The sequence below is a fragment of the Salvelinus namaycush genome, chromosome 9 (genome assembly GCF_016432855.1).
Source record: "Salvelinus namaycush isolate Seneca chromosome 9, SaNama_1.0, whole genome shotgun sequence".
Classification (NCBI taxonomy): domain Eukaryota; kingdom Metazoa; phylum Chordata; class Actinopteri; order Salmoniformes; family Salmonidae; genus Salvelinus; species Salvelinus namaycush.
In genome coordinates this window covers 4006617-4020808 of record NC_052315.1, presented here as the reverse complement: position 1 = coordinate 4020808, position 14192 = coordinate 4006617, and the positions used below count along the sequence as shown (strand labels likewise).

At 41.2% G+C, this 14192-nt stretch overlaps 1 protein-coding gene across 3 annotated transcripts in view; it reads right to left on the bottom strand.

Moving 5' to 3' along the window:
• LOC120053598 (lisH domain-containing protein ARMC9) overlaps positions 1-14192 on the bottom strand; it is a 108842-nt gene that overhangs the window by 5768 nt on the left and 88882 nt on the right. For 2 of the 3 annotated variants that reach the window (XM_039000738.1, XM_039000736.1), the window contains 2 exons: positions 11767-11860; positions 4420-4622 (listed from right to left, as the gene is read on the bottom strand). In XM_039000738.1, coding sequence (XP_038856666.1) covers positions 4420-4622; positions 11767-11860 — 297 coding nt within the window. Of the gene's footprint in view, positions 1-4415; positions 4623-11766; positions 11861-14192 lie in introns of all 3 variants that reach the window. The other variant, XM_039000737.1, reaches the window with a different exon arrangement.

The window sequence follows — 14192 nt, the reverse complement described above, 5'->3', positions numbered from 1 at the left end:
TTGATTGTGTACTTAGTTTGAAATGTTTCTTCGACCGGTAATATCACGTTTTGAAGTTTTTGTCCGATATAACGTTGACCAGAATTAGCGTTTGGATATGTAAACCAGACGCGCTAACAAAAGAAGGTATTTGGACATAAATAACGGATTTTTTCGAACAAAACAAACATTTATTGTGGACCTGGGATTCCTGGTGTGCTCTCTGATGTAGATCATCAAAGGTAAGGGAATATTTATCATATATTTTCTTGTTTATGTTGACGCCCTCTTTGCGGCTGTGGTGTTTTACTTTTGAGCGCCGTCTCAGATTATAGCGTGGGTTTCTTTTTCCGTAAAGTTTTTTTGAAATCTGACACAGCGGTTGCATTAAGGAGAGGTATATCTATAATTACATGTGTATAACTTGTATTATCATCTATATTTATGATGAGTATTTCTGTTGAAACGATGTGGCTATGCAAAGTCTTGATGTTTTTGCAACTAGTGAATCTAGTCGCCTCAATGTAAACTCAGATTTTTTTATATAAATATGAATTTAATCAAACAAAACATGCATGTATTGTGTAACATGAAGTCCTATGAGTGTCATCTGATGAAAATAATCGAAGGTTAGTGATTAATTTTATCTCTATACTGGTTTTTGTGAAAGCTATCTGTAGCTGGAAAAAATGGCTGTGATTATTGTGGTTTTGTGTTGACCTAACATAATCGTTTGTAGTGCTTTCGCTGAAAAGCCTATTTGAAATCGGACACTTTGGTGGGATTAACAACAAGATTACCTTTAAAATGATATAAGACACATGAATGTCTGAGGAATTTTAATTATGAGATTTCTGTTTTTTGAATTTGGCGCCCTGCACTTCGACTGGCTGTTGTCATATCAATCCCGTTAACGGGACTGCAGCCATAAGAAGTTTTAAGGGCAGTCAGGTCTGGAGAGAACCAAGGGCTATATCTGTTCCTGGTTCTAAATTTCTTGAATGGGGCATGCTTATTTAAGATGGTGAGGAAGGCATTTAAAAAAAATAACCAGGCATCCTCTACTGACGGGATGAGGTCAATATCCTTCCAGGATACCCCGGCCAGGTCGATTAGAAAGGCCTGCTCGCTGAAGTGTTTCAGGGAGTGTTTGACAGTGATGAGTGGAGGTCGTTTGACCGCTGACCCATTACGGATGCAGGCAATGAGGCAGTGATCGCTGAGATCTTGGTTGAAAACAGCAAAGGTGTATTTAGAGGGCAAGTTGGTTAGGATGATATCTATGAGGGTGCCCGTGTTTACGGCTTTGGGGTGGTACCTGGTAGGTTCATTGATAATTTGTGTGAGATTGAGGGCATCAAGCTTAGATTGTAGGATGGCTGGGGTGTTAAGCATGTTCCAGTTTAGGTCACCTAGCAGCACGAGCTCTGAAGATAGATGGGGGGCAATTAGTTCACATATGGTGTCCAGAGCACAGCTGGGGGCAGAGGGTGGTCTATAGCAGGCGGCAACGGTGAGAGACTGGTTTTTAGAGAGGTGGATTTTTAAAAGTAGAAGTTCAAATTGTTTTGGTACAGACCTGGATATTAGGACAGAACTATGCAGGCTATCTCTGCAGTAGATTGCAACACCGCCCCCTTTGGCCGTTCTATCTTGTCTGAAAATGTTGTAGTTAGGGATGGAGATTTAAAAAAAATGTGTGGTCTTCCTAAGCCAGGATTCAGACACGGCTAGAACATCCGGGTTGGCTAAAGCAGTGAATAAAACAAACTTAGGGAGGAGGCTTCTAATGCATGAAACCAAGGCTATTACAGTTACAGAAGTCATCAAAAGAGAGCGCCTGGGGAATAGGAGTGGAGCTAGGCACTGCAGGGCCTGGATTCACCTCTATATCACCAGAGGAACAGAGGAGGAGTAGGATAAGGGTACGGCTAAAAGCTATGAGAATTGGTCGTCTAGAACAGAGAGTAAAAGGAGGTTTCTGGGGGCGATAAAATAGCTTCAAGGTATAATGTACAGACAAAGGTATGGTAGGATGTGAATACAGTGGAGTTAAACCTAGGTATTGAGTAATGATGAGATAGATCTTGTCTCTAGAAACATCATTGAAACCAGGTGATGTCATTGCATGTGTGAGTGGTGGAAATGAAAGGTTGGATAAGGTATAATGAGCAGGGATCCTTCTAGTTCTCTGCTGCCAATGACTGGAACGAACTACAAATATCTCTGAAACTGGAAACACTAATCTCCCCCACTAGCTTTAAGCACAAACAACTACCTCTCCCCCTACTTTATTTATTTATTTTTCTCCTTTGCACCCCATTATTTCTATCTCTAATTTTCACATTCTTCCACTGCAAATCTACCATTCCAGTGTTTTTACTTGCTATATTGTATTTACTTCGCCACCATGGCCTTTTTTTTGCCTTTACCTCCCTTATCTTACCTCATTTGCTCACATTGTATATAGACTTATTTTTCTACTGTATTATTGATTGTATGTTTGTTTATTCCATGTGTAACTCTGTGTTGTTGTATGTGTCGAACTGCTTTGCTTTATCTTGGCCAGGTCGCAGTTGTAAATGAGAACTTGTTCTCAACTTGCCTACCTGGTTAAATAAAGGTGAAATAAAAATAAAATAAAATAAGACCCAGAGAGAGATTAAAGACCCAATATGTTATCAAATCAAATCAAAAATCAAATTTATTTATATAGCCCTTCGTACATCAGCTGATATCTCAAAGTGCTGTACAGAAACCCAGCCTAAAACCCCAACAGCAAGCAATGCAGGTGTAGAAGCACGGTTATCGATGGACTAAGAAATCACACTGCAAACAACAGACTGTCCATCCATCCATCTTATCTCTATGTTTAATTAAGACGTGCCATAGCTTTATCAGGAAGCACGCAATAAAGCTAACACAGTGTCTAAAACGTTGCCCAATCGTCGATCTTTGAGAAGACAGCGTGAGCTGTTGAGCGTGAGCTGATGCTCAAAGACCATCTACTTGGTAGCCATTATGTCAATACGGCTTATTTTTAAAGTCTGTCTCCCAACATTAGCCATTGTGCTAGCAATAAGAGCAGTGTGTGGTTTGAAGGCGTGAGCCAATATTGCTGTCATGTTTTGTTAGTTTTGAAATGGCTTTGCTTTTGACAGATGAGGCATGCCACAATGGCTTGTGTAATAATACGATACACACCACAAGCACACATAGGCCTGCCTGTCTGCCTTCCCTTTGAGCCATTCTGTCCACAACACTAGGTTCTGGCCTTTCTAGGGAGTTTTTCCTAGCCACCATGCTTCTACACCTGCATTGCTTGCTGTTTGGGGTTTTAGGCTGGGTTTCTGATCAACTTCTACTATCGATTTTGGGTGTGTACGGAAATGTTCTCTGGAGTGCCAGAGTGTGTTCTGGGTGTTCAGAAACTCAGAGCGTTATTTATTCATTTATGATATCATGATTCTGACTCCATCCTATTTAGAAATATTTTTGTTTAAAAAACATCTTGCTTTTTGTTTCATTTGATTACAAACCAAACTTATTAGAAGGATTCACCATCCACGGATTTATGGTGAAAACGTCCATGGCTCGCATGCAATGCAATTCATGAGCCGTCTGCTATTTCTGTAGAAGTGCAAATGCGATCTGTAAGACGGTTCCCATGATTTTTATAAACCATTACATCTGGGAGCACTATATCCCCCTTTTTCTTTACATTGGATCTTTGTCCAGCTCCTGTAAAAAGTTTGGATGTGCGTAAAACCCTTCATAGTCTACATTTCCTTAATATTATACGCCCACGTATTTAGACATGGTTGGCCACACTGCATCCAAATCTGCCTAGGTATGATCATTTCATGTACACATCTGCAACCTGTCTGTGAAAAGATAGCCTACATTTTATGAGAGGGTAAAATGCTGTTAAACTGAAGTCCTTAACTATTTTGTTGTGTTTGTGGCATTAATCACAGTTTATTCAAAACAAGTTGTTTAATTTTCATATTTGATTCTAATTATTCTATGTCTTTTTTAGGCCTTATTAATTGTGAATTTAGTATTTTTTATTGACAATGTTTGGCTTGCCCACGGCTCAGAGAGAGAGAGAGAAAGAGAGAGAGAGAGAGAGAGAGAGAGAGAGAGAGAGAGAGAGAGAGAGAGAGAGAGAGAGAGAGAGAGAGAGAGAGAGAGAGAGAGAGAGAGAGAGAGAGAGAGAGAGAGAGAGAGAGAGAGAGAGAGAGAGAGAGAGAGAGAGAGAGAGAGAGAGAGAGAGAGAGAGAGAGAGAGAGGGAGGGAGATAGAGAGGGGGAATGTGACAGAGAGAGAGAGAGAGAGAGAGTGTGTGTGTGTGTGTGTGTGTGTGTGTGTGTGTGTGTGTGTGTGTGTGTTAGAAAGAGAGCTGTGATGTTTAAGACTTCACAGTTCACACTCACTCACTCTGTCTGCCGCCCCCTGGCCCTCCCACGGTGACGGAGGCCCCTGATCCAGGTCGGCTGCTGCTCTGCTGGGGCTCAGACTGGGAGAACTGGGGGGCCAGTGGCGGGACAACGCGACCCCTCCGAGGATCCACGCCTGGTGCGTCACTCTCCGGCGTGCGGGGAATCTTGGGCCGGCTGGTAAACCCGGGGACATTCTCAATGCTGAGGACAGGGCCAGGGGGGAAAGGTTAAGGTTAGAAGGTGAGCTATGCAGTCAAGTCATTATCACTGTTGAGGACAGGGGGTAACACTGTATTACTGTAACACTGTATTTCTTTAACACTGTAACACTGTATTACTGTAACACTGTATTACTGTAACACTGTATTACTGTATATCTGTATTACTGTATATCTGTAACACTGTATTACTATATATCTGTAACACTGTATTAGTAACACTGTATTACTGTAACACTGTATTACTATATATCTGTAACACTGTATTACTGTAACACTGTATTACTGTAACACTGTATTACTATATATCTGTAACACTGTATTACTGTAACACTGTATTACTGTAACACTGTATTACTGTAACACTGTATTACTATAGAACTGTAACACTGTATTACTATAGAACTGTAACACTGTATTACTGTAACACTGTATTACTATATATCTGTAACACTGTATTACTGTAACACTGTATTACTGTAACACTGTATTGTAACACTAACACTAACACTGTATTACTGTAACACTGTAACACTGTATTACTATATAACTATAACACTGTATTACTGTAACACTGTATTGTAACACTGTAACACTGTATTACTGTAACACTAACACTGTATTACTGTAACACTGTATTACTGTAACACTGTATTGTAACACTGTATTATTGTAACACTGTAACACTGTATTACTGTATTGTAACACTGTAACACTGTATTGTAACACTGTATTACTGTATTGTAACACTGTATTACTGTATTGTAACACTGTAACACTGTATTGTAACACTGTATTACTGTATTGTAACACTGTATTACTGTAACACTATTACTGTAATAGAGTATTACAGTAACTGAACTACTGAAAGAGCTGCTTCCTGTGCTCGGCCCTCCTATGTTGAACATATTAAACGGCTCTCTATCCACCGGATGTGTACCAAACTCACTAAAAGTGGCAGTAATAAAGCCTCTCTTGAAAAAGCCAAACCTTGACCCAGAAAATATAAAAAACTATTGGCCTAAATCGAATCTCCCATTCCTCTCAATATTTCTGAAAAAGCTGTTGCGCAGCAACTCACTGCCTCCCTGAAGACAAACAATGTATATGAAACAATGTATATGAAACGCTTCAGTCTGGTTCTAGACCCCATCTTAGCACTGAGACTGCACTTGTGAAGGTGGTAAATGACCTTTTAATGGCGTCAGACTAGGGTTCTGCATCTGTCCTCGTGCTACTAGACCTTAGTGCTGCCTTTGATACCATCGATCACCACATTCTTTTGGAGAGATTGGAAACCCAAATTGGTCTCCACGGACAAGTTCTGGCCTGGTTTAGATCTTATCTGTCGGAAAGATATCAGTTTGTCTGTCACGACTTCCGCCGAAGTCGGGTCCTCTCCTTGTTCGGGCGGCGCTCGGCGTCGCCGGTCTTCTAGCCATCATCGATCCACTTTTCATTTTCCATGTGTTTTGTCTTGTTTTTCCTCACACCTGGTTCAAATTCCCTCAATCACTTGTTGTGTATTTAACCCTCTGTTCCCCCCATGTCTTTGTGTGGGATTGTTTATTGTAAGTGCTTGTGCACGTGTTTATTGGTGCGCGACGGGTTTTGGTACCCAATATCTTGTTATTTTTATGCCGTTGGTTTTGCTATTAAACTGCTCCGGCTATTACCAAGTTCTGCTCTCCTGCGTCTGACTTCCCTGCCACCAGTTACGCACCCCTAACATTGTCTCTGTGAATGGTTTGTCCTCTGACAAATCAACTGTACATTTCGGTGTTCCTCAAGGCTCCGTTGTAGGACCACTATTGTTTTCACTATATATTTTACCTCTTGGTAATGTCATTCGAAAACATAATGTTAACTTTCACTGCTATGCGAAGACACACAGCTGTACATTTTGATGAAACATGGTGAAGCCCCAAAATTGCCCTCCCTGGAAGCCTGTGTTTCAGACATAAGGAAGTGGATGGCGGCAAATCTTCTTCTTTTAAACTCGGACAAAACAGAGATGCTTGTTCTAGGTCCCAAGAAGCAAAGAGATCTTCTGTTGAATCTGACTATTCATCTTGATGGTTGTACAGTCGTCTCAAATAAAACTGTGAAGGACCTCGGCGTTACTCTGGACCCTGATCTCCCTTTTGACGAACATATAAAGACTGTTTCAAGGACAGCTTTTTTTCATCTACGTAACATTGCAAAAATCAGAAACTTTCTGTTCAAAAATTATGCAGAAAAATTGATTCATGCTTTTGTCACGTCTAGGTTAGACTACTGCAATGCTCTACTTTCCGGCGACCTGGATAAAGCACAAAATAAACTTCAGTTAGTGCTAAACACGGCTGCTAGAATCTTGACTAGAACCAACAATTTTTATCATATTACTCTAGTGCTAGCCTCTCTACACTGGCTTCCTGTTAAGGCAATGGCTGATTTCAAGGTTTTACCGCTAACCTACAAAGCATTACATGGGCTTGCTCCTACCTATCTTTCCGATTTGGTCCAGCCGTACATACCTACACGTATGCCACAGACACAAGACGCAGGCCTCCTTACTCTCCCTAGAATTTCTAAGCAAACAGCTGGAGGCAGGGCTTTCTCCTATAGAGCTCCATTTTTATGGAATGATCTGCCTATCCATGTGAGAGACATAGACTCAGTCTCAACCTTTAAGTCTTTATTGAAGACTCATCTCTTCAGTAGGTCCTATGATTGAGTGTAGTCTGGCCCAGGAGTGTGAAGGTGAAAGGAAAGGCTCTGGAGCAACGAACCACCCTTGCTGTCTCTGCCTGGCTGGTTCCCCTCTCTCCACTGGGATTCTCTTCCTCAAACCCTATTACAGGGGCTTACTGGTACTCTTCCATGCCGTCCCTAGGAGGGGTGCGTCACTTGAGTGGGTTGAGTCACTGACGTGATCTTCCTGTCCGGGTTGGAGCCCCCCCTTGGGTTGTGCCGTGGGGGAGATCTTCGTGGGCTATACTCTGCCTTGTCTAAGGATGGTAAGTTGGTGGTTGAAGATATCATTCTAGTGGTGTGGGGGCTGTGCTTTGGCAAAGTGGATGGGGTTATATCCTGCCTGTTTGGCCCTGCCCGGGGGTATTGTCGGACAGGGCCACAGTATCTCCCGACCCCTCCTATCTCAGCCTTCAGTATTTATGCTGCAATAGTTTGTGTCGGGGGGCTAGGGTCAGTCTGTTATATCTGGAGTATTTCTCCTGTCTTATCTGGAGTCCTGTGTGAATTTAAGTATGCTCTCTCTAATTATCTCTCACTCGCTCTCTCTCTGAGGACCTGAGCCCTAGGACCATGCCTCAGGACTACCTGGCCTGATGACTCCTTGCTGTCCCCAGTCCACCTGGTCGTGCTGCTGCTCCAGTTTCAACTGTTCTGCCTGTGGCTATGGAACCCTGACCTGTTCACCGGACGTGCTACCTGTCCCAGACCTGCTGTTTTCAACTCTCTAGAGACAGCAGGAGCGGTAGAGATACTCTGATTGATCGGATATGAAAAGCCAACTGATATTTACTCCTGAGTTGCTGACCTGTTGCACCCTCTACAACCACTGTGATTATTATTATTTGACCCTGCTGGTCATCTATGAATATTTGAACATCTTGGCCATAATAATCTCTACCCGACACAGCCTGAAGAGGACTGGCCACCCCTCATAGCCTGGTTCCTCTCTAGGTTTCTTCCTAGGTTCTGGCCTTTCAAGAGGGAGTATTTCCTAGCCACTGCGCTTCTACATCTACATTGCTTGCTATTTGGGGTTTTAGGCTGAGTTTCTGTACAGCACTTTGTGATATCAGCTGATGTAAGAGGGCTTAATAAAAACATTTGATTGATTGATTGATTGATATTGTAACACTGTATTACTGTAACACTGTATTACTATATATATGTGTAACACTGTATTACTATACCACTCTAACACTGTAATACTATAGAACTGTAACACTGTATAACTTAACACTGTATTACTGTAACACTGTAACACTGTATTAATGTAACACTGTATTACTAAATTTCTGTAACACTGTATTACTGGAACACTGTATTACTGTAACACTGTAACACTGTATTAATGTAACACTGTATTACTATAGAACTGTAACACTGTATTACTAAATATCTGTAACACTGTATTACTGTAACACTGTATTACTGTAACACGGTAACACTGTACTAATGTAACACTGTATTACTAAATATCTGTAACACTGTATTACTGTAACACTGTATTACTATATTATCTTTAAGGAATACCTAGGATAGGATAAAGTAATCCTTCTAACCCCCCCCCCCCTTAAAAGATTTAGATGCACTATTGTAAAGTGGTTGTTCCACTGGATATCATAAGGTGAATGCACCAATTTGTAAGTCGCTCTGGATAAGAGCGTCTGCTAAATGACTTAAATGTAAATGTAATGTACTATAGAACTGTAACACTGTATTACTGTAACACTGTATTACTATAGAACTGTAACACTGTATTACTGTAACACTGTATTACTGTAACACTGTATTACTGTAACACTGTATTACTATAGAACTGTAACACTGTATTACTGTAACACTGTATTACTATAGAACTGTAACACTGTATTACTGTAACACTGTATTACTGTAACACTGTATTACTGTAACACTGTATTACTATAGAACTGTAACACTGTATTACTGTAACACTGTATTACTATAGAACTGTAACACTGTATTACTGTAACACTGTATTACTATATAACTGTAACACTGTAACACTGTATTACTATAGAACTGTAACACTGTACTAATGTAACACTGTATTACTGTAACACTGTAACACTATTACTATAGAACTGTAACACTGTACTAATGTAACACTGTATTACTGTAACACTGTAACACTGTATTACTGTAACACTGTAACACTGTATTACTGTAACACTAACACTGTATTACTGTAACCCTGTATTACTGTAACACTGTATTACTGTAACACTGTATTACTGTAACACTGTATTACTGTAACAATGTATTACTATAAAACTGTAACACTGTATTACTGTAACACTGTATCCCTTTATGGGGATTATTTGTTAATGGTGGGAAAGAATAAGTTGATTTTGAAATAGGAGGATAATGAGAGTGTATCATTTTGCTGAACATATATATCTGTTGTATCTACATCTAGATAGATAGTTCTGTTGTATCTACATCTAGATGGATAGTTATGTTGTATCTACATCTAGATGGATAGTTCTGTTGTATCTACATCTAGATGGATAGTTCTGTTGTATCTACATCTAGATGGATAGTTCTGTTGTATCTACATCTAGATGGATAGTTCTGTTGTATCTACATCTAGATAGATAGTTCTGTTGTATCTACATCTAGATGGATAGTTCTGTTGTATCTACATCTAGATAGATAGTTCTGTTGTATCTACATCTAGATAGATAGTTCTGTTGTATCTACATCGAGATAGATAGTTCTGTTGTATCTACATCTAGATAGATAGTTATGTTGTATCTACATCTAGATAGATAGTTGTTACTTGTTATTCCACAGAGAATGTGAGACAAACATCCTGAGAGGAGTGGCCGAAGATAATTCCTGATTCATCATTGTTATAAATCATCCTCACAACATAATCTATCATAGGAATTATAAACTGGTAGGTCATCATGTGGCCCCTATGAGTGGCTAGTAGAGCCTAATGGACCCCATGTCTCAGCAAGAAACTGTGGCTTTGATACCCCAGTCGAACCAAAATGGAGTCCACAAAAATAGCAACCTCTGCACCACAATGGAGCCAAAATAAAGTCCTATAGAGCAGCAATGCCCCCCCCCCCCCCCCATTTGAGCCGCAATAAAGTCACAGTTACAATCGATACCACTTCCTCTCTAAGAGAGGAAACTGCCCTCTATGCAGGCAGAGGGTTGAAGTGAAGACATTTTTACATTAGCCTTTGGCATTCCTGGGGAGCAGAGTGCTTAATTTAAGTGGTGTTTCCTAGGCTCATTACACGTGGGGGAGATGCAGAAGTCAAGCTCCTGTGGGATTTGGACTAAAAAAAGGGCCGACTGAATAAGCCCCTTTGTTGACTGCTCGTTTAAACGCATGTCACACACCGCCTGGCTAGTGCTAAGTCACAGATTAGTATTATGTTCCCCGGCAACAAAAACAAAAAGGGGAACTAACAAAGAATCACTGACAACAACCAAAACGAAACAGGTTGGGTTTTAGGAGGGGTTCTGAAAGACATTCATGGGACTGTCCACTGAAAGTTGACTAGCAACAACAACTAGGACCTAAAAGACACCCACTATGAGACCCACTAAATTTGCCCAAGAAGAAGCAAACAAAAGAAAACCCCCCACACCAAACTTAAAGACAGGAAGCAAACCAAACAGTGGAGCAAAATGAAAACAGGGACGGTCAGATAAAGGATTATTTGTCTAGAAATCAAATAGGGAGAAACAACTAAAGGAGTTAACCCTCCACATCTCTCAAGACAACTGGAGCACTGGGCCAGCCACTCTTAAATATCACCTGGGCCAGCACAGGTGTAACACATACGGACTAACAAGGTGACATCAACCGGTGCGCTCCAACTGCTAATGTGCTAAGGTCTAACCTCGAAATATAAATGGAAAAACCAAAGCCTGTAACATTAGTGTAGTCCTTCCCCCTCCACCTTTTCCTCCCTGCCTTCTCTGACTCAAGCCCTCTATCCTTCTCTCTTCTACTGTCCCTCTCTCTCTCTCTCTATAGAAGAAAGAGAGGGAGCGAGAAAGAGAAGGAGAGACTGTAAAAGAAAGAGAGGGAGAGAGACTGAGTGGGAGAAAGAAGGAGTGACAGAGGGAAAGTCTCTCCAGACATTCCAGTACTGACATGTCACTCTCAGCGAAGAATGTCCCACTCTGTCATGTGACCCTCCCTCTCCTACAGTCTGACACAGCTAAAGGGGACCAGGGCACCACTAGTGTGTGAGAGAGAGAGAGAGAAAGTGTATACACATGAGTGTGTGGGATGTACCGTATGTAAATATAAGTGTTGTTTATGTGTAAATGAGTGCATGTAAGTAATGTTATTGTAAGTCGATACATTAGTGTGTGTGTGTGTGTGTGTGTGTGTTCACCTGGCAGAGTGTCCGTTGCGCTCCTCCCCCTCCTGGGCTCTTCGTCCTTCATACGACCCACCAGACTCCTGGGATGAACGGCCACACTCTGAGTCTGTGTGTAAGCAGAGAGATAGAGACAGAGAGAAAGAGAGAGCGAGAGATAGAGAGCAAGAGAGAGAAAGAGAGAGAGAGAGAGAGAGAGAAAGAGATTGAGACAGAGAGAGAGCGAGAAAGAGATAAAGAGAGAGAGAAAGAAAGAGACAGAAACAGAGAGAGCGAGAAAGAGAGAGAGAGAGAGAGAGAGAGAGAGAGAGAGATTGTCATCCTGTAAGAAACATGGTATAGAGGAGACAGAGAGCAAGACCCACCACTGGTTGCCCTCCAGGTTACAGAGAGCTGGTAGTCCTATCCACCAAACTACCAGGCGTGAAACAGGGAAGAGACTCAGGGGGTATGCTAATTTGGTATAGAGAAGACCTAACTCACTCGATTAAATTAATCAAAACAGAAACATTTGGCTAGAAATTCAAAAGGAAATTATCTTCACAGAGAAAAATGTCCTCCTGTGTGCTACCTATATCCCCCACTAGAATCCCCATACTTTAATGAAGACAGCTTCTGCATCCTGGAGGGGGAAATCAATCATTTCCAGGCCCAGGGACATGTACTAGTCCGTGGCAACCTAAATGCCAGAACCGGACAAGAACCTGACACCCTCAGCACACAGGAGGACAAACACCTACCTGGAGGTGACAGCATTCCCTCACCCCCACCCCTAGGCACAACTATGACAACATAACCAACAAAAACAGGTCACAACTCCTGCAGCTCTGTCGCATGCTGGGTATGTACATAGTTAATGGTAGGCTTCGAGGGGACTCCTATGGTAGGTAAACATATAGCTCATCTCTCGGCAGTAGTACTGTAGACTACTTTAGACTGTGGACTCAGAGCGTTCACAGTCAGCCCACTGACACCCATATCAGATCACAGCAAAATTACAGTCTACTTGAACAAAGCAATACTCAATCATGAGGCATCAAAGCCAAAGGAACTGAGTAATATAACAAAATGCTACAGATGGAAGGAATGTAGTGTGAAAACCGACCCAAAAACATTTAGGCAACAATAAATTCAATCCCGTTTGGACAACTTCCTGGACAAAACATTCCACTGTAGAAAATATTGACAGTATATTTGACCTCTCAGCTTTCCTATAAAATTAAAAAATGTCAAACAGAAAACTGAAGAAAATGAACAACAATGACAAATGGTTTGATGAAGAATGCAAAAACCTAAGAATGAAATTGAGAAGTCTATGCCTTCACTATGGTGAATCACTAAAACAATACAGAAATACACTACGGAAAAAGAAAGAACAGCATGTCAGAAATCAGCTCAAGAATCCATAGACTAACCCACTTCTGGAAAAATTGGAAAACACTTAAACAACAACACAAATAATTATCTATCCAAAATGAAGATGTATTGGTAAACCACTTCTCCAATCTGTTTGGCTCTATAACAAAGAACAAACAGCAAAAACATATACATGATCAAATACAAATCCTAGAATCAACTATTAAAGACTACCAGAACCAACTGTATTCTCCAATTACCTTGAATGAACTACAGGAGAAAATACAACCCCTCCAACCCAAAAAGCCTGTGGTGTTGATGGTATCCTCAATGAAATTGGGAAAATCCTCTGCATTATCATTAACAGCAGACTCATACATTTCCTCAGTGAAAGCAATGTACTGAGCAAATGTCAAATTGGCTTTTAACCAAATTATCGTACAACAGACCACGTATTCACCCTGCAAAACCTAACTGCCAAACAAACAAACCAAAACAAAGGCAAAGTCTTCTCACACTTTGTTGATTTCAAAAAAGCCTTTGACTCAATTTGGCATGAGGGTCTGCTATACCAATGGATGGAAAGTGGTGTTAGGGGAAAAACATACGACATTATAAAATCCATGAACACAAACAATAAGTGTGGGGTTAAAATTGGCAAAAAACACACATATTTCTTCCCACAGGGCTGTGGGGTGAGACAGGGATGCAGCTTAAGCACCACCCTCTTCAAAATAAATATCAACGAATTGGCGAGGGCATGGGAACAGTCTGCAGCACCCGGCCTCACCCTACTAGAATCTGAAGTCAAATGTCTACTGTTTGCTGATGAACTGGTGCTTCTGTCACCAACTAAGGAGGGCCTACAGCAGCACCTAGATCTTCTGCACAGATTCTGCCAGGACTGGGCCCTGACAGTAAATCTCAGTAAGACCAAAATAATGGTGTTCCAAAAAATGTCCAGTCGCCAGGACCACAAATACAAATTCCATCTAGACACTGTTGCCCTAGAGCACACAAAAAACGATACATATCTATGCCTAAACATCAGCACCACAGGTAACTTCCACAAAGCTGTGAATGAT